This window comes from Prionailurus bengalensis, chromosome D4, assembly GCF_016509475.1.
Source record: "Prionailurus bengalensis isolate Pbe53 chromosome D4, Fcat_Pben_1.1_paternal_pri, whole genome shotgun sequence".
In the NCBI taxonomy this organism is placed as follows: Eukaryota; Metazoa; Chordata; class Mammalia; order Carnivora; family Felidae; genus Prionailurus; species Prionailurus bengalensis.
In genome coordinates, this window is record NC_057359.1 from 30,879,478 (window position 1) to 30,901,350 (window position 21,873).

The window sequence follows — 21,873 nt, forward strand, 5'->3', positions numbered from 1 at the left end:
ACACCCTTCCTTCTCCTAGGCCTTTAATGTGGGGTTTTATGTCCATCTAGTCAGCAGCTGGGTGGGTTTGAAGTTTCTCACTGCTGTAGTTTATTCTCAGTGCACCATAAGGACACTAGTGGTAACTTGTGTTTAGGGTGTGGGCTAAGTTGCCAGAAAATTCTCAGTATTGGTCCCCAGTTTGTCTTCAGTCTTCCCTTTGCACTGCTCCCCAGAGAGAATGTCTCTTGTAGCTCTTCCATCCATATGCCACTGTTACTTGTATGAGATGCTTGTTAGTGTTGTAGTGACTATGTTCTATGATGTTCAGGTTAGGCTTCAGTCTCATGCACGCACTATGAACCTGGGTCTCAGGTGTATGGCTTTCACAAGTACTCTACCTCTCCAGTATGGTAGGCCTCACTTGTATTTCTCCCTCCTCCTTTATTTTGAGAGGGAGAGCATGAGCAGGGGAGGGGCAGAGAGAGAGGGACAGAAAGAGAATACCAAGTAGGCTCTGTGCTATCAGCATGGAGCTCAGTGCAGGGCTCAGGAACTCTGAAATCATGACCCAGGCAGAAATCAATAGTCGGCCACTTAACTGACTGAACCACCCAGTCACCCCAAGATTTTTTTCTTCTGTTGTGGTGTTATATCTTTTAGTTAGTCAGCTGCAGTCAGTTTCCACCAGAGCCCCAAGGCTACCATTTTTGTTACAATATTTCTTGAAGAATTAGGCTTTTGTTCCACAGGGAAGATAGGGAAGATGGCCTGGGTAGAGTAAGGATCTCTCAGGTAATCTCTGTGAGCACCTGGTGAAGTCTGTAAAGAAAAATCTGAAAGACAGTGTAAACCCCCATGTATGGGGACTCCATGTGAATGCTTCACATTCTTACCATAGCCCATCTCAGTCTTCAGCCTTTCAATTAAAAAATAAAGCTGAATCTCTCAGGTTTAAATGGTGTCTTTGTAACAGGTGCCCTTGTTAAACAAATGCTCAAGTTCTGTTTTTTTCCTGCAAGCTCCTTGCTTTCAGTGTGGGAGTGACACTTTCAGCTTTCTGCATCTCCAAGGCAAAAGTGAAAGTCTAAACCACTTTATTTTTCATTTATAAAGAGGCACTATTCAAACAAAACCAAAACAGTAACTGATGGAAAATGACAACTTCCTCACCTTCTCCTCCCCACTCTGTTAAATGGAGTTTAGCTTTCTAGACTGATTTCAGTGCAGTCCTGAAAACACAAACACATTTTTCAAAAAACCCAAAATATGAGCAAAAAATATTCAATTACAGCTTGCTTTTATACTTACATTGTTTTATGGCCATGCTCTTTGGGAAAAATATGTAAAACTAACTCATCTTTTTCCTCAACTGCATATTATTCCATTGTATGGGTGTATCTTTTTTTTTTAATGTTTATTCATTTTTTGAGAGAGAGCATGAGAGGGGGAGGGGCAGAGACAGGGAGACACAGAATCTGAAGAAGGCTCTGGGTTCTGAGCTGTCAGCACAGAGCCTGACATGGGGCTCGAACTCATGAACTGTGAGATCATGACCTGAGCTGAAGTCGGACGCTTACCCGACTGAGCCATCCAGGTGCCCCTATACTAGACAAAGATATAGAACAACTGTCTTAAAGATACTCTAGGAGCTGAAAGAAAACATGCACAAAATCAGGAAAATAATGTCAAAATGGAAATATCAGTAAAGAGACAGAAAACATAAAAAGGAACCAAAAAGAAATTTTGGACCTGAAGTGTAGCTGAAATGAAAAATTCAACAGAGGATTCAAAAGCAGATTTAAGTAGGCAGAAGAATCTATGGATTTAAAATAAGAGTATGACCCAGCAGTAGCACTGCTAGGAATTTACCCAAGGGATACAGGAGTACTGATGCATAGGGGCACTTGTACCCCAATGTTTATAGCAGCACTCTCAACAATAGCCAAATTGTGGAAAAAGCCTAAATGTCCATCAACTGATGAATGGATAAAGAAATGGTGGTTTATATACACAATGGAGTACTACATGGCAATGAGAAAGAATGAAATATAGCCCTTTGTAGCAACGTGGATGGAACTGGAGAGTGTTATGATAAGTGAAATAAGCCATACAGAGAAAGACAGATACCATATGTTTTCACTCTTATGTGGATCCTGAGAAACTTAACAGAAACCCATGGGGGAGGGGAAGGAAAAAAAAGAAAAAAAAAGAGGTTAGAGTGGGAGAGAGAGCCAAAGCATAAGAGACTCTTAAAAACTGAGAACAAACTGAGGGTTGATGGGGGGTGGGAGGGAGGGGAGGGGAGGTGATGGGCATTGAAGAGAGCATCTTTTGGGATGAGCACTGGGTGTTGTATGGAAACTAATTTGACAATAAATTTCATATAATAAAAAATAAAATAAAATAAAATAAAATAAAATAAAATAAGAGTCTGAGAAACAGAAAGAAAACATATGTAAGAAAAGTGACCAGAGCCTAAGGGACCTGTGGGACACCATGAAGTGTACCAACATACACAATGTGGGAGTCTGAGAAGGAAAAGAGAAAGAGAAAGGGGCAGAAACATTAGAGAAATAATAACTTAAAATTTCCCAAGTTTGATGAAAAAACATGAACATAAACATACCAAAAGCTCAACAAACCCCAATCAGGATAAAGTCAAAGACTCACGCTGAGGCAAATTATAATCACACTTTTGAAAGCCAAAGAGAGAATCTTGAAAACAGCGAGAGAAGCGAACCATCCTATACAAGGAATCCCAATAAGAAAGTAAGCAGATTTCTCATCAGAAACTTTGGATGCCAGGAGTTGATATATTCAAAATGCTGCAGGAAAAAAGAAAACTGCCAGTCAAGAATCCTGTATCTGTGAAAATAATCATTCAATGAGGCAGAAAATAAGGCATTTCCAGATAAACCAAATAATAAAAGTTTATAACAACTAGACGTCCCTGCAAGAAATGCTAAAGGAAGTCCTTCAGGTGTAAATGAGACCAGATAGTAACTGAAAGTCATATAAAGAATAGAGACTTCTAGTAAAGATAAATATATAGACAAGTATAAAAAGTAGTAGTATAATTTTGGTTGATAGCTCTACTTTTTGTTTTCTACATGATTTGAAACTAATGCATAAAAAAACCCTTATTAATGGTTTTGGAGACACAACATATGATGTAATTTTGTGACATCAATAACTGAAAGGGGTTAGGGATCTCCATCCCACCATCCCTATATAGAGGCAAGAGCTTTTGTAAATTACTGAAGTTAAGCTGATATAGAGTGCAATAACACTAGGAAGTTAAATGTAATCCCCATGGTAACTACAAAGAAATAGCTCTTGAATATGCACAATAGGAAATGGGAAGGTAATTTAAATGTTTCACTAAAAAAAAAGTCTACAAAACAAAAAAGATGAATGTGGAAAATGAGGGACAAAAAACCCAATAAGCCATATAGACAACATACAGCAAAATGAATAGAAGTAAAATAGAAGTTAATTCCTCTTTTTCAGTAATTAAATGTAAATGGAGTACACTCTCCAACTGTGAGAGACTGGCAGAATGGATTAAAACAAAACAAAACAAAACCTTGATCTAACTCTACGCTATTTACATGAGACTTTAGATCCAAAGACACAAATTAGTTGATAGTGAAAGGATAGAAAAGATATTCTATGCAAACAGTAACCAAAAGAGAGCCTGGATACCTATAATATCAGACAATATAGACTTTAAATCAAAAAAAGTTTGGCACAAAATACATTATACATTAATAAAAGGTGCAATAGAGCAAGAAGATCTAACAATTGCAAACAATTACACACATAATAACAGATCAAAATATAAGAAGCAAAAATAGGCAGAATTGAGGGAGAAACATATATTTCTACAATAACAGGGAGATTTCAATATCTCACTGTCAATAATGGATAGTAAAACCAGACAGAAGATAAATAAGGAAATAGAGGATCTATATGACAAAATAAACCAACCAGATCTAACAAACATAGAACAAAATAAACCAACTAGATCTAACACTTATAGAACACAATACTAAACAAAATACACATTTGTCTCAAGTGCACATGGGGTATTCTTCAGGAGAGACCAAATGTTAGGATAAAAATGAAGTCTCAATAGATTTAAAAAGAAAGGTATTATACAAAGGCTCTTCTATGACCATAGCAGGACGAAGTCAGAAATCAGTAACAGAAGGAAAATTGGAAAACTCAAATTTGTGGAAATTAAACAGCATTCTCTTAAACAAACAACAGATCACAAAAGAAATCACAAGGGAAATTAGAAAATACTTAGAAACAATGAAAAGGAAAAGACAATACACCAAAATCAAGGGATACAATAAAAACAGTACTAGGAGGCGGGGGGAGGGGGTGTGTGGTGGTGGTGGTGATGGAATTCAAAGCCAAATACATTGGAATTCAAAGCCAAAACATTGGAAAAATATGGCAAAGAGCAGGCTATGCCACACTTATTTTGAAAAATTATATGCATTTCCCCACCAAAACATAGCGTATAAAAACATATTACTAGTGTGGTTGACTGTTAGAAGTATCACTCAAACACTCCTTGGTTTGGTAAATCTGTGATTGACACAGATTAACTCAGAAAATGCTTCAAAATGGATTGTAGGTAATTACTATCATTATGCACCTTTCACAAATGAGGAAAGTGAAGAACATAAAGGAGAACTGATTTGCCTAAGGTCACAAAAACAAACAGGGAGGGGAAGGGGGGAATAAATACCCAAGTAGTAAAGTCAACAAGCCATTGGTACTGGGTCTCATAATATACTGGGGATTTTAAGTTCACTATGATCTTTCAAATCAACTGTACTGATATGTAATTTATGAAATATAAAGTATATTAATTTTTTGCACATTTTGATGAGTTGTGAACATTTATTCAGCTTTGTAAATGCTATCATAATCTAAATATAGAATATTCCATCACACTAAAACATTCCTTTGTTTCTCTACCCAGTGAATCCTCACCCTCCACTCTTGGGAACCAATGATCTGCTTCCTATCACTCTAGACTAGATGTCTTCTCTTGAATTTCATTAATTGAGATCATAGAGTTCTATGTTCTTGTGCTTGGCTTCTTTTCCCAGTCTAATCTCATTGAGATTTATCAATGTTGATACATCCATTAGTAGTTATTTGTATTGCTGAGTGCTATTCCATTGTAAGGTAATATCACTGTTTACACACATTTATCTATTGATGAACATTTTGGTTAATTTGGGGCTATTATGCATAAAAGTTCCATGAATATCTTAATAAAATTCTTTAAAAAAAAACTATCAAAAAGTTTTTGGTATAGTTTTTTATGTTTCTTTGGGGGTAAATATCTAGACCTGAAATTGTTGGTTGTAGGTGTAATATTGTTAACTTTATAAGGAACTATCAAAAGGAACTGCAATGCTATCGCATTACAATTTTAATTTGCACTTTCTTGATTACTGAAGCTTTGGACATCTTTTCTAGTATTTATTAGCTATCTATATATCTTCTTTTGTGAACTGTCTTCCTGTTCTGCCCATTTTACCTAGGTTGTTTGTATTATTATTGCATTATAAAAATTCTTTTTTATTATTAATATTCTTTACATATCATGGATACAGGTCCTTTGTCAGATATAATTGTCAGATCTATTTGAGACATTTTCTCCTAATCTGTGTTTTTCTCCATTTTCATAATAAAATCTTGAAAAGTACTTTAAATTTTCATAAACTCCAACTTATCTTTTTTGCTTTGCTGTTTCATACTTTTTGTTACATCTTAAAAATCTGGTCTCAAAGTGAAGTTACTTTTTTCTCTGTTTTCTAACAAATTTTGTACGTTAGCTATTTTGTTTAGGTCTGTTTCATTTTTTAATAAATATTTAATTATGATGTAAACATCAAGGTGCATTTAAAATAGATGAATATCCAGTTATTTTCTCACCATTTTTGATCCTTTCCCCATCAAATTATGCTGGAACATTTATCAAAATCCAGTGACAACTTTCAGTTTTAGCTCAGGTAAGTAGAGAGCAGGAAAGAGCACTGCTCCCATCCATAAAACAAAACAAAAAAAACCCAGCTAGGCAGAATTTAATTTAACAAGTTTTCTTGAAAGCATCAGACATCTGACATTTTAGGACAAAAAACCCCCACAGTCTGGAGAGCTAGGTGCCTGCAGGGAGAAGGAAGCAAGGGCTCAAGCAGTTGTTTAACTGAGCCAGAGAATGCCAAATGCCATACAGAACGACTCTAATAGAAAAGCTAGACAACATCCAAGATCAGATAGGTTATTTCAGCAGAAATATGGAAAGTTTAATAAAATTTAAGTGCTTGAAATAAAAAACACAGTATCATAAGTAAAGAATGCCTACAAAGGGCTCCACAGTATACTTGACACTTCTGAGAAAACAATCAGTGACAATGAAGATGTGTGTGTGTGTGTGTGTGTGTGTGTGTGTGTGTGTGTGTATGGTTAAATGTGCTTAAATGTTTTGGTGACCCCGAGATAATACAAAAGTACACAGAAAACGTTGTTTGGCTTCTTTGAAGAGACTGTTAGTAACAATGGCCTTTCCTATATGTACATGTAGTATGGGATTCTCACTTTTCAGATACTTTCTGTAAAAGGTTTATTTGTTATTAATCTCTATGTGGCAAAACGTAGCTGATGTCAGAATAGTTAATGAGCAAGGTACATCATTATACTACAATGATGTAGAGTTCCAGTATACATATTAACTAACACCTGGTAAGTGGTATGCATGTATACAAACCCACACAAAAATTAGAGAACTCAGAAAATAATCACATACATTCAATGCTGTTCAGTTTATGCAATTTATTTCTTATTCTTTTAAAGCTTATTATTCTAGTGAATGTTGTATCAACACTGTTATGTTTCAGTAACTGTCTTAATAATAGATATGAAATAACAGTCTCATAGAACAACGTCTAAGTAAACACCATTACTTACCTTTCTCAAATTGATAGATTTTCCTTGTAACACATTCTGAGAGAGATTAAAGTTTGATGACTTGTTGAAAACTTTCATACATTTACAATTCAATTATCAGATATTTAATGAGAAACCATTTTTTTTTTTTGGTAAAGGATTTCCTATGTATATTCAAATGTTGGATTTCTTCCACTGATGTTTACCTGACTGATGAAGAGTTGTGGATATAAACTATGGTCATTCAGGATGTTGTCAGGGGTTTCTCCTGTGTCAGGTTTCTGATATACGTTGAGTTCAGATATCCACAGAAATCATTATTCATAGGCTTTACTGAGGGTTGGTGAGTATATGTCAGTATTAAGTATACCCAAATCTGTAACTCAGCAGAGAACAAGTTTATTTCCTTGCTGCAAAAAGTCTGTGTACATGGAGGAGAAAACTCTATTCCAGTCACTCTTTTTCTGTTTCCTTCCATCTTGTATTCTCCCATTTTCAGCATATGACCCCCATGGTTTCACTGAGGGCAATCTCCACTCCATTATAATAAGGGACAGAAGAAAACATTGGGAATTTGAGGGATGTTTTCAACGAGGCTTGTCAATGATCCCCATATTCCACTAGCCAGAGGTTACTAACATGACCCCATTTGGGTGGCACTAGTTGAGAAATTTAGACTAGGTGTGGCATGAGGGAGAGAGGAAATGGTGGTTTGTTTTTTGTTTTTTGTTTTTGTGAACAATTACTAGTCATTATGGCATACAGGGATTACTTCTGTGTAAGTCAAATTGAGGGTTGATTTATAATAGAAGGATTCTCACATCCATTGCCTCAGTTTTTGTTTTTTATTGATTAGATCTCTAGTCTCTATATATTTTCTGTTGTACTAAGAAAGCTGGCTTTTGGCTAAAGGTTATCCAACACTTATTACATTCTCAGGTTTCCCACTGAATCATTTCTCTGATGATGAGGAAGTTTTGATTACTGATACAAAGCTTTCACATTTTTATACATTCCCAGAGCTTTTCTGCAGTGTGATTTTTCTGAGGATTGAGTACAGAGTATTTTTCACATTCATTATCTTTACATTTTCTTTTCTGGCTGAGTTCTCTGATCCATAATGAGGACTGCACTCTGGGTGAAAGACTGCCCACAGAAAATATATTCCAAGAATTTCTGTCCTGTTAAGTTCTCTGATGTTTGTGAAGGTTGGTATCTTACAGAGGAACTTGCAAGTGTTGATTGTATTCATAGGGATTCTTTCTCTTTTGTATTGTGAGATTTGATTTCTGGCTCAAAGTTTTTCCATATTCTTAACATTCATATGTTTAACTCCCTGTGTGGGCTTTCTGATGTTCTCTAAGGCTTGATTTCTGGCTGAAAGTTTTCCCACATTTATCACATTTATAGGGTTTCTCCCCTGTGTGAGTTCTCTGATGGACTCTGAGGTTTGACTTCTGGCTGAAAGCTTCTCCACAGTGATTACAATTATAGGGTTTTTCCCCTGTGTGAGTTCTCTGATGTTTTCTAAGGACCGATTTCTCACTGAAAGCTTTTCCACACTCATTACATTCATAGGGTTTCTCCCCTGTGTGAGTTCTCTGATGTCCTCTGAGATTTGATTTCTGCCTGAAAGTTTTTCCACACTCATCGCATTTATAGGGTTTCTCCCCAGTGTGAGTTCTGTGATGCACTCTGAGGTTTGATTTCTGGCTGAAAGCTTCCCCACAATGATTACATTTGTAGGGTTTCTCCCCTGTGTGAATTCTATGATGTCCTCTGAGTTGTGATTTTTGACCAAAAGCTTTCCCACATTGATTGCATTTATAGGGCTTCTCTCCTGTGTGAGTTCTGTGATGTTTTCTTAGACCTGACTTCAGTTTGAAAGCCTTCCCACATTCATCACATTTATAAGGTCTTTCCCCTGTGTGAGTTCTCCGATGATTCCTTAGGCCTGACATGTGGCTGAAAGATTTTCCACATTCATTACATTCAAAAGGTTTCTCCCCTGTGTGAGTTCTCTGATGTACTATGAGGATTGACTTATAGTTGAAAGATTTCCCACATTCATTACATTCATAAGGTTTCTCCCCTGTGTGAGTTCTCTGATGTATTCTTAGGCCTGACTTTGCACTGAAAGCCTTCTCACAACCATCACATTTATATGGTTTCTCTCCTGTGTGAGTTCTCTGATGTTTTCTTAGGCGTGACTTCTCACTGAAAGCTTTCCCACATGTGTGACATTCATAGGGTTTCTCCCCTGTGTGACTTGCTAGAGACTGAATCAAAAATGAATTCATAGAGCAGGATTTTCCACATTCATTACATTCATATGGTTTCTCTGTTATGGGAGTTCTCTGATGTATGTTGAAAGCTGACTGACAAACTAATGTCTCTGTACATGTGTCATAATCAGATCTGTCTGTTGTGTGACTTCTCTGATGCACTGGGAGGACTGAATTACGGTTGAAATTCTTTCCATATTCAAAGGGTTTCACTCCTATGTGAATTTTCTGATGTTCTCTAGTTTGTGATTTTTGGTTGAAAGATTTCCCTTCTGTGTCAGTTTTCTGAGTGACCCTACTGAAATTATTTCTGTTTTCAGTACATTCATATTCATTAAGCTCATAATGACTCTTCTCCTCTGTATTATTGCTATGAGAGACCATAAAAGTTGACTTATCACATTGTTTTCCCCAAAATTTATTAAATTTATAAGATTTCACTTTTGGGTGGGTACTCTTAGATGTAATGAGGACAGTCTTTTCAAGGAAAGCTTTTCCACATTCATTGTATTCAGAAACTTGCTGCAAAGTCTGAATTGTCTGATACTGAGTAACCTTCTCTTTATGACTAAAGGCTTTCACGTTTTTACTACAAACAAAAGACTTCTCTCCAGTATTAGTTCTTCCCTCTTTAATACTGAGGAGCCATTTCTCACATACATTAAGCTCATGAGCCTTCTTTCTTGAATACTGACAATGTGGAGCCACTGAGCTGAGATGTAGGTAAGCAGGTCCTGTACTGTCAAATTTATAGGGCATTGTTCTTGGAGTTAAATTGTTTATGTCCAGATTACATGGTTTTCCTGAAAACTCTTCCTCTGTAGTCAATGATCTGTTGGTGAATAAAACTTGCCACAAATATTTGCCTTGGTTTTCTAGGCTCTTCTCTGAGAGTTGATTAGGTTGGTATTCTTCTAAAAAATGAGAAAATTAAAAATACTTTATGATATTTAACACACTTATGGAATGGGACATAAAGATACATGCCCTATTATGTATTTGACTCCTTGGTTTCTGGCTAAGTTTTGCAACAATACAGTAATTCCAAGTGCATATTCTCTCTTTTTTGTAGTAGAAAAAGAGAAGTAATTAGAAATAAATAAGAAGAAGATATAAAGGAAAGGAAAAACTGAGAATGGAGAATATATTCAAGAGAGATGGATCTTGGAAACAGAAAAGAACAGAAAAAAAACAGAGAATGGGATGAATTTAGCAAAGATTATGGCATTAAATAGATTAAAGGCCTTCAGTGGATTTATCTGACATAGAATATGCATTAGGAAAAAATACCAGAGTCTAGGTTCTTCGTGAAATACAGATTGCAATGGGAGCATAATCATTAGTCTATATGATTCCAGTTGGAGCTCCATTTTTTCCAGTCTATACAACAACACTAAAATTAACTTATAATGGCACCAAATTCCTCATGGTGAAAAAAATAATTCTACTTGTCATGCTTTTATTCTCTCTTATATCATTCAGAAATAAGTGTATCAGTAGAAGTATGAAAAGAAAAAATGATGGGAGTTAAGTAATTTTCCATCTATATTGGGAATCACTGCTCTATCCTGGTTCTCATACCTTGGTATATCAGAGTTGTTCAATACTGACTATCTCTTGGTCATCAAACTTTAACTTTTCTCTTTTCAATGTGCTTGCTCATAATTTCCCCCCAAATACCTTGCTTGCTCAATCCTTGATTCTGTTTTTCAGCATATCTAGGTTTTTTTTTTTTTTTTTTTGACCACAAGAACCTAAAGGATCATGTTCCAAACTGGCCCTAAAAACAAGTATCTTTTGTATTTATTTACCATATGTTTCCTGTGCATATTTAACATTTATTTTCCTGCTTCTAGCAAAAATGTCAGGCCTATTGTAAAAATATGTGAAGGCCTTGAAAACAGTGCCCTAGGGACCAAGAGATGAAAGATTTAAGTGATTTAGGGAAAGAAAGTTTCATATTAACTGCATGAACATTATGTGTTCTGGCTATCATTCTACCAGTTCACAGTATCTTCTGCTCTAATCTTGATAAGATATCAGTCCCCATTACTTGGTTCATTTCCATATAATTTTATATTTATAAGTTTCCGTAAATTACCCTCCATTCTAGCCTTAGGACTATATAGAATCTAGATGTCCTTCAGGCACAGCAAAGCTATCTTCCCCAAACTTAACAACAACAACATCAACAAAAAGGCTTCTAATATCTTCTCCCAAATTTAAGCAACATTTATTTTAAAATCTGACAGAAGTATCATTCTGCCTATATCATTCATTTTAACAAGGGATATAGAGAGCACCCATCATGACCCATGATTTTTAAAGCAAATTACCATAACTGAAATCAGGAGGCATCTTAAAATTGATGGCAAGTCCATAGTTAAATCAGCAGCATTTTCTTTTTCTTGGATGTACTTATAATACTGGTTCATTTTTTAATTAACAGCACCTTATATGATATGAAATATATTTTACGTAGTTTTGCTCACTTTTCCAAAATGAAACCCTCACTGTGATATTCTTTGGATCCTTCTCTGATGTAAAGTCAGTGGTCCATAAAAAGCAGTGTGCCTCAGAATTACCTAGAGAATTACCTAGAGAGCTCTGCACATATAAGGGCTCAGATCAATTGCTGACCTACAACTGAGAATTTAAAAGTCCCAGAAATTTTACTTGGGCATTGCATTTATGAATGTCTTCTGTATGAATAAATATGAAATAGTTATCTCCACCTGGGTTTGGAATCAATCCACAATGTTATTAAAAAATATTTATCATATGATGTATATATATATATATATATACATACCAGAGTAAGGAAAAATAAAACAGACCATCCTTTTGGGGGCGAGGGGATCTCGTTTGATAACCATATGCTATCTGGCACAGATATCTCATTATCTTTGACACATCCATCAAATGGGTTAGAAGTTTACAAAAGTAAGAGATAAAGTATAGGCTAAAGTATTCCAAGGTTATTTTGCAGAAATAGGAATCTGTTCCAAATTTTATGAGTAATGTGCTTTCTTTCCTTTTTCTGGCCGAGGTTAGCTACATTATTTATTTTTATTCCAAAACTACCTTTTGCTTTATAATTTATACCATTATAGTTTTTATTATATCTTTTGCTTTACTTAAGATTTCTTTTACAACTCTCTCACTTGTTAAAATAAGTACACTTGACCCTTGAACAACACAGGGCTTAGGGGTGTTGACTCCCACTTGCAGTTGAAAATCTGTGTATAATTTCAGACTCCCCAAAAACTTTCCTAATAGTCCTATTGGCCAGAAGCCTTACCAATAAGATAAACAGTTGATTAACACATATTTTGTAAGTTACATGTATTATATACTGTATTCTTATAATAAAGTAAGCTAGAGAAAAGAAAATGTTATTAAGAAAAAAATATAACTATAGTACTGTACTGTATTTATTGAAAAAACAAATCCATGTATAAGGAGATCAATGAAGTTCAGACCTGTGTTGTTCAAGGTCAACTGTATATGAGACTAAAAATTCTGCACTGCTTTATCTACAGTCCAAAGTTTGTAATTAAAACATGTTTTTCATTAAAAAAATTTTCTGGATATTGTATAATTTTGATTTACCTTTTGGTAAAATAGGTTTTAAGTTTATTAATTTATTTTTGAGAGAGGGAGCATGAGGGAATACAGGGAAGGGGCAGAGACAGAAGGAGAGAGAAAGAATCCCAAGCAGGCTCTGCACTGACAGTGCAGGGCTAGAACTCGTGAAGTGTGAGATCATGACCTAAGCCGAAATCAAGAGTCAGGTGCTTAACTGACTGAGCCACCTAGGTGCCCCGATAAAATAGGTTTTTAAGATATATATTCATCACTGATTTTAAGGAATTTTAACTTTTCTCATATTGTTTGTATTTACAGTGTTACTGAACAACAGTATCTCTACCTTGTGGAATTTATTGATGTTTGTCTAAAATGCTTGTACATTTTCTCAATATTCCAAAGTCATTTAAAAGCAGGTTTATTTTTTGTTTTCAGAATAGAGTTTTGAAAGACACTTAATAGACTCATTTTATAAAGTATGCTATTTATACTTTCTAGATCAGAGGTTGGCAAACTTTCTCTGTAAAAGGCCAGAGAATAAATGTGTCAGGCTTTGCTGGTCATGTATTTGCTGGTCATGTATAATTGCTGTTGCAATTATAGTTGACTCTTGAACAACATGGGGTTTAGGGGCACCAACTTCCACCCCCACCCCACGACGTAGTTGAAAATCTGCATTACAATTTTTGACTCACCAAAAACAACAATTAATAGCCTGCTGTTGACCAGAAGCCATACCAATAACATAAAGTCAATTAACACGTTTTGTATGTCACATTATTATACCCTGTATTCTTTTTTATATACTGTATTCATACAATGAAGTTAGCTACAGAAAAGAAAATATTAAGAAAATCATAAGAAAGGGCAAATACATTTATAGTGCTGTACTGTATTTACTGAACAAAAAATCCACATAGAAGAAAACCTGTGCAGTTCAAACCCATGTTACTCAACTCTGCAGTGTGAATACATAAACAAATGGATATGGCTGTGTTGTAATAAATGTTTCTTTACCAAAAAAAGCCGCAGGCAGGATATGACCTAGGGATAGTTTCCTGAGCACTATTCTAGACTCCACTGGGTCTGGTATGAAATCAGAGCGGCATATTAAAGTCTACTGCATCTAATGTACACCTACTTCTCCTTATAACTCTTGCTGTTTCTTGTTTTGAATCTTGATAATCTATTTGGTGCACCAATATTCAAAACTTTCACATATCCTTTAAACATGATCTTTTTTAGCTTTATCAAACTGTCCTTTTTCTTCTCTGTTTTTGACGTGATCTTATTTTACATTTTGGGCTTAACAATTCATGACTATATTTCAAACTTTGTATGTTACTTTTTAGGCATATCTCTGATACAATCTGGTGGCATGTTATCTTAATAGGTGAATTTAATTCATTCACATATTAGTTGATATGGCAGATAGATTTACCTTACTGTATATTAGATAGTATATTTGCATAGCTTTTGTGCAGAACACTTAACACAGCAGGCCTGAGATTATTACCTTAGAAGGTGTGCTTGCAAGATTAATCCTTGGCTGGCATCTGGGAATTTAGATTTTGAAATGGTTCCCAAGAACCTAGTCGCTAATGAACTTTCCAGGTAGACAACATTTCACATGTGTTGCCATATTCATTGCTGGGGCGATGGAAGCTTGCACCTGTTTCCTCTGGACTTTGTCCATTTTCTCTTTGCTAATTTTGCTTTGTACCAATCATTTCACTTTATAAATCTTAGCTATGAGTATGACTATATGCTGAGTAAGAGAATCAGTGAATGTAGTGGTTGTCCTGGGGACTTTTTTTTTTTTTAATTGAAGTATAGTTGACACACAATTTATCAGGGATTCTTTATACAGCTTTATAAGAAACTTTTCTATCTTTGCTCAAACACGTTTAACTTCTAATAATTAGGAAGGATGCAGTTTGCTCCAGGAATTATCCTTTCCAATTACATTATGTAATTCCTTAATCATCTATTTATTTAGATGGCTTCTAGTAATTAATTATTATATAATGATAAAATTATGGTTCCTGGGGTGCCTAGATGGCTTAGTTGGTTAAGCATCTGACTTTGGCTCAGGTCATGATCTCACAGTTCATGTCGGCCTGACAGCTTAGAGCCTGGAGCCTGGAGCCTGCTTCAGATTCTGTGTCTCCCTCCCTCTTTGACTCTCCACTGCTCATTCTCTCTCAAAAATAAATAAACATTAAAAAAATTGAAAAACATCATGGTTCCTGGGGCACCTAGGTGGCTCAGTCGGTTTAGCATCCAACTTCGCCTCAGGTCATGATCTCGTGGTCTTCAGCCCATGGTTTGAGCCCCACATTGTGCTCTGTGCTGACAGCTTAGAGCCTGTAGTCTGCTTCAGATTCTGTGTCTCCCTCTCTCTGCCCCTCCCCCACTCACACTCTGTCTCTTTCTCTCTCTCAAAATAAATAAACATTAAAAAAATAATTATCATTCCTTTCTCTTTTCTGATCTGCTGACTCTCAAGTTTAGTTGTTTTATTAACTTTAGTTTCTATCTTTTTTACTGTTAAGTACGCAAAATTCGTTACTTTTCAGCTTCAAATGGGATACTCAGCTCCCATCTTTTAAAGGTAAAAATATAAACATGCTTACAATCCATTCCTTGTGTTAGCTGGCCCCTTCCACATTTTATTAGATCTATTATTTTTATAATTTCAAATGTAAAAGCCTGTAAAAAGGACAGTACTGCAAAATGTTTCAAACTGCTCACTTCTAGCTCATCACTTTGTACCTAATTTTCTTGGATGCCTTCTGCCAGTATTCAATAACTCACCTGGGGAGCCTTTTCTTAGAAATTCTTTCTTAAATAACCATGGATCTTCTCCTTGCTCCAATGTGAAGATCAGTTCTGGTTTTGTAAAGCAGTACCCTGTAAAAGGGAAATAATTTAGCACTTGAGTTAGCTGCACAGGTTTCACTGTTTCAGAATGTGAAGGAAGGTATAGTTTCAAAAGTGGAACATTCAGGGTGTTCATGACAATTTTTGTGAGGGGGGAAGTGATAACAAAAAACATTTTTTAAGGCTCATCAAGGATCTATCTTAAAACCCCGAATCACAAGCCTAAGTGATGTTAAATTCTAAAACAGTTAATGCCTGTGTTTCAAACAAGATTTCAGAAGGACTTCCCAAACTTGCCATAACAGAGTGAAAGGAACTGATTTACCCCTCCATAGCAGAATTTTAAAAAGCATACAAACTATATAAACTGGTTTTTAGACTTCAGACACCAGGCAGTCTGGTGGGATACTTACAAGAGGAAAACAAAGGAGGTGAGTCCTATGATTATCACACATCAATAAAAATGAACAAACGTTTAAAAAATTTTTAAAGAGGGACTCCTGGGTGGCTCAGTGAGTTAAGCTTCCAACTTCAGCTCACGTCATGATCTCATGGTTCATGAGTTTGAGCCCCACTGGGCTAGTTGCTGTCAGCGTGGAGCCTGCTTCAGATCCTCTGTCCCCTTCTCTGTCTGCCCCTCCTTCGCTTGTGCTCCCTCTCAAAATTAAAATATAGCATTAAAAAATTTTTTTTTAAAGAGAAAGGAAGAATTGTATTTGAACCCAAGTTAGGACAACTGCCGATACACAATCTTTACAAGGATGAGAGTGCACCAGGGAAGGAACATTTGGTGCACGGTTATATATGTTCTTTACATAAAGAGTCACAAATCAAGAGGAAGGACATTCCAGAAAGCTACAGACTTTATCTTATGTTTTTATTATGTGCAAGGTTGTATGACTTTAATCTTATGGGAACCAGGGAGAGTTTTTTGTTTTGTTTTTCTTATCTTTATGTTTGGAATGTTCCTTTTTTTTTTTTTGAAGCAGATGTACTCTTGGGGCAGAAATAGAACCAATGCTTTGAGGTTTTGCCAAGTCATTTTTACCTTGGTAAATGTTAATGCATAGCTTCCCTGGAAGCCCAGGAGCAGGCCCCACAAATATTAAAAGTTGAAAATTTTCCTTATCACACAGCTTACTGCCCAGAAGACTTTACATCCTACATAACAAAAAGATCCAAAAAAAAAAAAAAAAAAAAAAGCCTGGCTGACTCAGTAAGTTGAAATGACATAATTAAATTTTTAGGAATCCATGACAACTAGAATTGTTACAGATAAAACAGCAGAAAAGAAAAAGGTATAGTGATATACAGTCTTAGAGATTTGCAGAAGAGTCTCCTAAATTGTGCAAGTATGTAAGAGATACTTAAGGCTGGGGAAAGACCAGTGAATCAGAGTAGGCTGAAAAAATCATCAAAGCATAAACAAATGTAGGAAGTTTCTGCTGCACCAGGCAGGGTAGAAAAATCTCCTACTTCAAGGCCAATTGGGAAGAATACCAGAAAATTGTCTTTTGCTTAAAAGAGGAGCCAATTAGTCCTAAAGTGAGCTCTGAATCTAATGTAACAAAGCTTAAAACAAGCCTTGAAATGATCAAATTAATTCCAAGTAACTTAATTGTACATCAGAAAACGCCTCAAAAGATTTAAAATAATACACCAAAACTAGAAACTAACAATATAAAGTTCACAACACCCAGCGGCCAATAACAAATTACGAGTTATGAATAGAAGCAAGGATATACAACTCTTATTGAGGAGAAAATCAATCAGTAGCAACAGAGTAAGAAATAACACATGATAAAATAATCAAGGCCATTTAAAACTGCAAATATACACCATATGTTCAGGAAGAGAAAGAAAAACATAAACATGATGAGAACAAAAGAGAACTTACTTAAAAATTTCCAAACTAAAATCCTAAATATAAAAAATATCTGAAATGAGAAAACCAACCAACCAAACAACACTTGATCTTAGCCAAAAGGCCGAGAAGCGATCCCAACCAACCAAACAACAAACAAGAAAATACTAAATGGGATTAAGAAGAGAATAGATACTACATAAGGAATGATAAATAACATAATGGATACTTTAAGGCATAGCAAAACAAAAACAAAAACAACCCCCAAAAACCCAAAAAACAACAGCAACAAAAAAACTATGAAAGAAGAAACCCAGTGAATAAAGACCAGAAAATAATAAACAGAATTAGTTATCTGTGACCTGTGTGATGATATCAAGTAGTTTAACACAGGTACAATAAAAATTTGAGAAGAAAAAAAGAAAGATAAAAACATTTGAAGAAATAATTGGCAAATGTTCAAATTTTGATAATGTGTACAAACCCTTAGATCCAAAAAGCTAAATGAATTAAGGAGCAGAAAGATGAAGAAACCCACACCAAGGTACACTATAATCACACTGCTAAAAACTGCTGATAATATCAACAGAAAATCTTTTTTAAAAAATATAATTAACATAGTTTTATATTAGTTTCACGTGTACAATATAATCATTCACCAATTCTATATGTTACTCAGTGCTCAATAAGATAAATTTACTTTGCATCCCCTTTATCAATTTCATCATTCCCCCCACTGACTTCCCCTCTGGCAACTACCAGTTTGTTCTTTGTATTTAAGAGTCTGCTCTTTTTGTTTGGCCCTTTTTTGGTTCATTTGTTCATTTGTTTTGTTTCTTAAATTCCAAAAGGAATGAAATCATATGGTATTTGTCTTTCTCTGACTGACTTATTTCACTTAATATTATGCCCTCTAGGTCCATCCATGTTATTGCAAATGGCCAGATCTCATTCCATGAAAAGAAAATCTTAAGTAGACTGGGAAAGGTACAATACATATAGAGGAACAAAAATAAAGATGAATGCCTACTTCTTGTCAGAAATTATATAGCCAGAAAACAATGAAGTGACAATTTTAAAGTACTGAAGGAAAAAAGTCAACCTTTAATTCTATATTTAGCAAATACAACACATTTTCAGTTAAAGCTGAATTTATTACCAACTGACATATATTACAGAAGTTAAAAGAAATGCTCAGACTGAAGAAAATTGCTATCAGGTAGAAATCTGGATTTATACACAGAAATGCAGAGCACCATAACCTGGAAACATGATGATATATAAAATATACTTTTCTTATTTTCAGAATGCTTTTTTAAAAAAAAAAGGTAAATTATCTTTTAAAATAACACACTGTAAGGTTTATAATATATGTTATACATATGTATGTATATATAAAATATACAATGACAATAGCATAAAAAGTAGCAGGCAAAAAATGGAAAACTACAAAATTCTCATAAATGAAGTGAAAAAATTATTTGAAGTAGATTGTGGTAAGTTACCGATGTATGCTGTAAGTGCTAAAGCAACCACATATCCACAGAAGAGAGGCACAGCTAATAAACCACTAATCTAGATGTAATAAATCATTCAAAATATACAATGAATCCAAAAAAGCAGCAAAAGCAGAAAAATGAAAAAAAAATTGCAAAAATAGCTAGCAAATAGCCATATGGTACATTTAATGTTAGACATAAATGGTCTAATCATTACAATTAAAGGCAGAGATTAACAGATATGATATAAAAGCCAGACCCAAATATATGATGTATACAAGAAATTCACATTAAAGACACATATAAATTATAAGTAAAAGGAACAAATTAAAAGGAACAAAGTAAAATAAACTATAAGTAAAAGAAACAAAAAAAAGTACCATGCAAACATAATAAAAAGAAAGTCTTGTTCACAGAAACTTGGCAGGCAAGAAGGGAGTGGCAGGATATATTCAACATGCTGAATTGGAAAAATATGCATAAGAATTCTTTATCCAGCAGACTGTCATTCAAAATAGAAGGAGAGATAGTTTCCTAGACAAACAAAAACTAAAGGAGTTTATGACCACTAAACCAGCCTTGCAAGAAATTTTAAGGGGGACTCTGAGTGGAGAAAAAAACAAATTAAAACATAACAGACCAAAAGCAACAAAGACTAGAAAGGACCAAGAACATCACCAGAAAGACCAACTGTACAGAGAGCACAATGGCACTAAATTCCTATCTATCAATAATCACTCCAAAGGTAAATGGACTAAATGCTCCAATCAAAAGACATAGGGTATCATAATGGATAAGAAAATAAGACCCATCTATTCATTGCCTACAAGAGACTCATTTTAGATATAAAGACACCTGCCGATTGAAAGGGGATGGAGAAGCATCTATCTTGCTAATGGATGTCAAAAGAAAGCCAGAGTATCCATACTTACATCAGACAAAATAGATATTAAAATAGACTGTAACGAGTGATGAAGAAGGGCATTATATCATAATTAAGGGGTTTATGTACCGAGATCTAACAACTGTAAATATTTATGCCCCCAACTTGAAAGCACCCAAATATATAAATAAATTTGTGGTATTATTATTACAAATGAGTTTATATTTATGGTTAACATAACGAAACTCATTTGTAATAATAATAGCATTCAACACCCCACCTGTAGCAATAGACAGATCATCTAAGCAGAAAATCAATAAGGAAACAATGGCATTGAATGACACACTGGACCAGCCTTAACAGATATATTCAAAATATACCATCCTAAAGCAGCAGGATACACATTCCTCTTGAGTGCACATGGAACATTCTCCAGAATAGATCACATATTGGGTCACAAATCAGCCCTCAACAAGTACAAAAAGAATAATATCACACCATGCATATTTTCAGACCACACCACTATGAAACTTAAAGTCAACAATAAGAAAAAATTTGGAAAGACCACTAATTCTTGGAGATTAAAGAATATCATTAAAGAATGAATGGTTAACAAAGAAATTAAAGAGGAAATTAAAAACTACATGGAAGCCAGTAAAAATGAAAACACAACAGTCCAAAACCTCAGGGGTGCAACAAAGGTGGTCATAAGACAGAAATATATACCAATCCAGGCCTTCCTAAAGAAGGAAGAAATGGCTCAAATACACAACCTATCCTTACACCTAAAGGACCTGGAAAAAGAACAGCAAATAAAGCCCCAAAGATTAGAGCAGAAATCAATGATACTGGGAAAAAAAATAAAACAAAACAGTACAATAGATCAACAAAACTAGGAGCAGATGCTTTGAAAGAATTAATAAAATTGATAACCCCTAACCAGATTTATCAAAAAGAACAAGGAAAGGACCCAAGTAAATAAAATCATGAATGAAAGAGAAGAGATAACAACTAACACCACAGAAAAACAAACAATAAGAGAGTATTATAAGCAATTATATGCCAACAAATTGGGCAATCTGGAAGAAACGGACAAATTCCTAGAAACATACAAACTACCAAAACTGAAACAGGAAGAAATTAAAAATTTGAACAGACCTAGGGTGCCTGGGTGACCCAGTTTGTTGACTGTCTAACGTCAGCTCAGGTCATGATCTCATCATTCATGAGTTCAAGCCACACATCAGGCTTGCTGCAACCTGTCAACGCAGAGCCCACTTCAGATCCTCTGTCCCCTTCTCTCGCTGCTCGTCCCCTGCTTACGTTCTCTCTCTCAAAAACTAAATAAAAAACATTTAAAAAAAAAGAAAATTTGAATAGACCTATAACCATTGAAGAAATTGAATCAGTAATAAAAAATCTCCAAACAAGAGTCCAGGGCCAGATGGCTTTCCAGGGGCATTCTACCAAACATTTATATTTTTTATTTATTTTTAAAAGTTTATTTTTTGAGAGAGAGAGAGAGCGCGCGCACAAGCAGAGGAAGAGGAAGGAGAGGAGGGGGAGGAGGGAGGGGATGAGGAGAGAGAGAGAGAGAGAGACAGAGAGAGAATCCCAAGCAGGATCCGCACTGTCAGTGACAGCCCAACATGGGGCTCAAACCCACAAACTGAGATCATGACCTGAATCGAAATCAAGAATCCGAGGCTTGACTGACTGAGCAACCCAGGCATCCCTCTACCAAACATTTAAAGACAGTTAACACCTATTCTTTTGAAGCTGTTAAAAAAAAAATGGAAGGAAAACTTCCAGACTCATGAGGCCAGCATCACCTTGAGGCCAGCATCACCTTGATTCCAAAACCAGACAAAAACTCCACTAAGAAGGAGAGTTACAGGTCAATATTCCTGATGA

General features: G+C 35.2%; 1 protein-coding gene and 1 pseudogene across 1 annotated transcript in view; one reads left to right on the forward strand and one right to left on the reverse strand.

The window, feature by feature from the left end:
• Nucleotides 1-6,828: 6,828 nt before the first annotated feature.
• The window catches only part of ZNF782 (zinc finger protein 782), a 74,483-nt gene continuing 59,438 nt past the window's right edge, over nucleotides 6,829-21,873 (reverse strand). The window contains exons 4-5 of the mRNA XM_043567403.1: nucleotides 15,648-15,743; nucleotides 6,829-10,156 (exon numbers count right to left, since the gene is read on the reverse strand). Coding sequence (XP_043423338.1) covers nucleotides 8,286-10,156; nucleotides 15,648-15,743 — 1,967 coding nt within the window. The 3' untranslated portion in view covers nucleotides 6,829-8,285. The remainder of the gene's footprint in view (nucleotides 10,157-15,647; nucleotides 15,744-21,873) is intronic.
• The window catches only part of LOC122475097, a 40,416-nt pseudogene continuing 35,509 nt past the window's right edge, over nucleotides 16,967-21,873 (forward strand).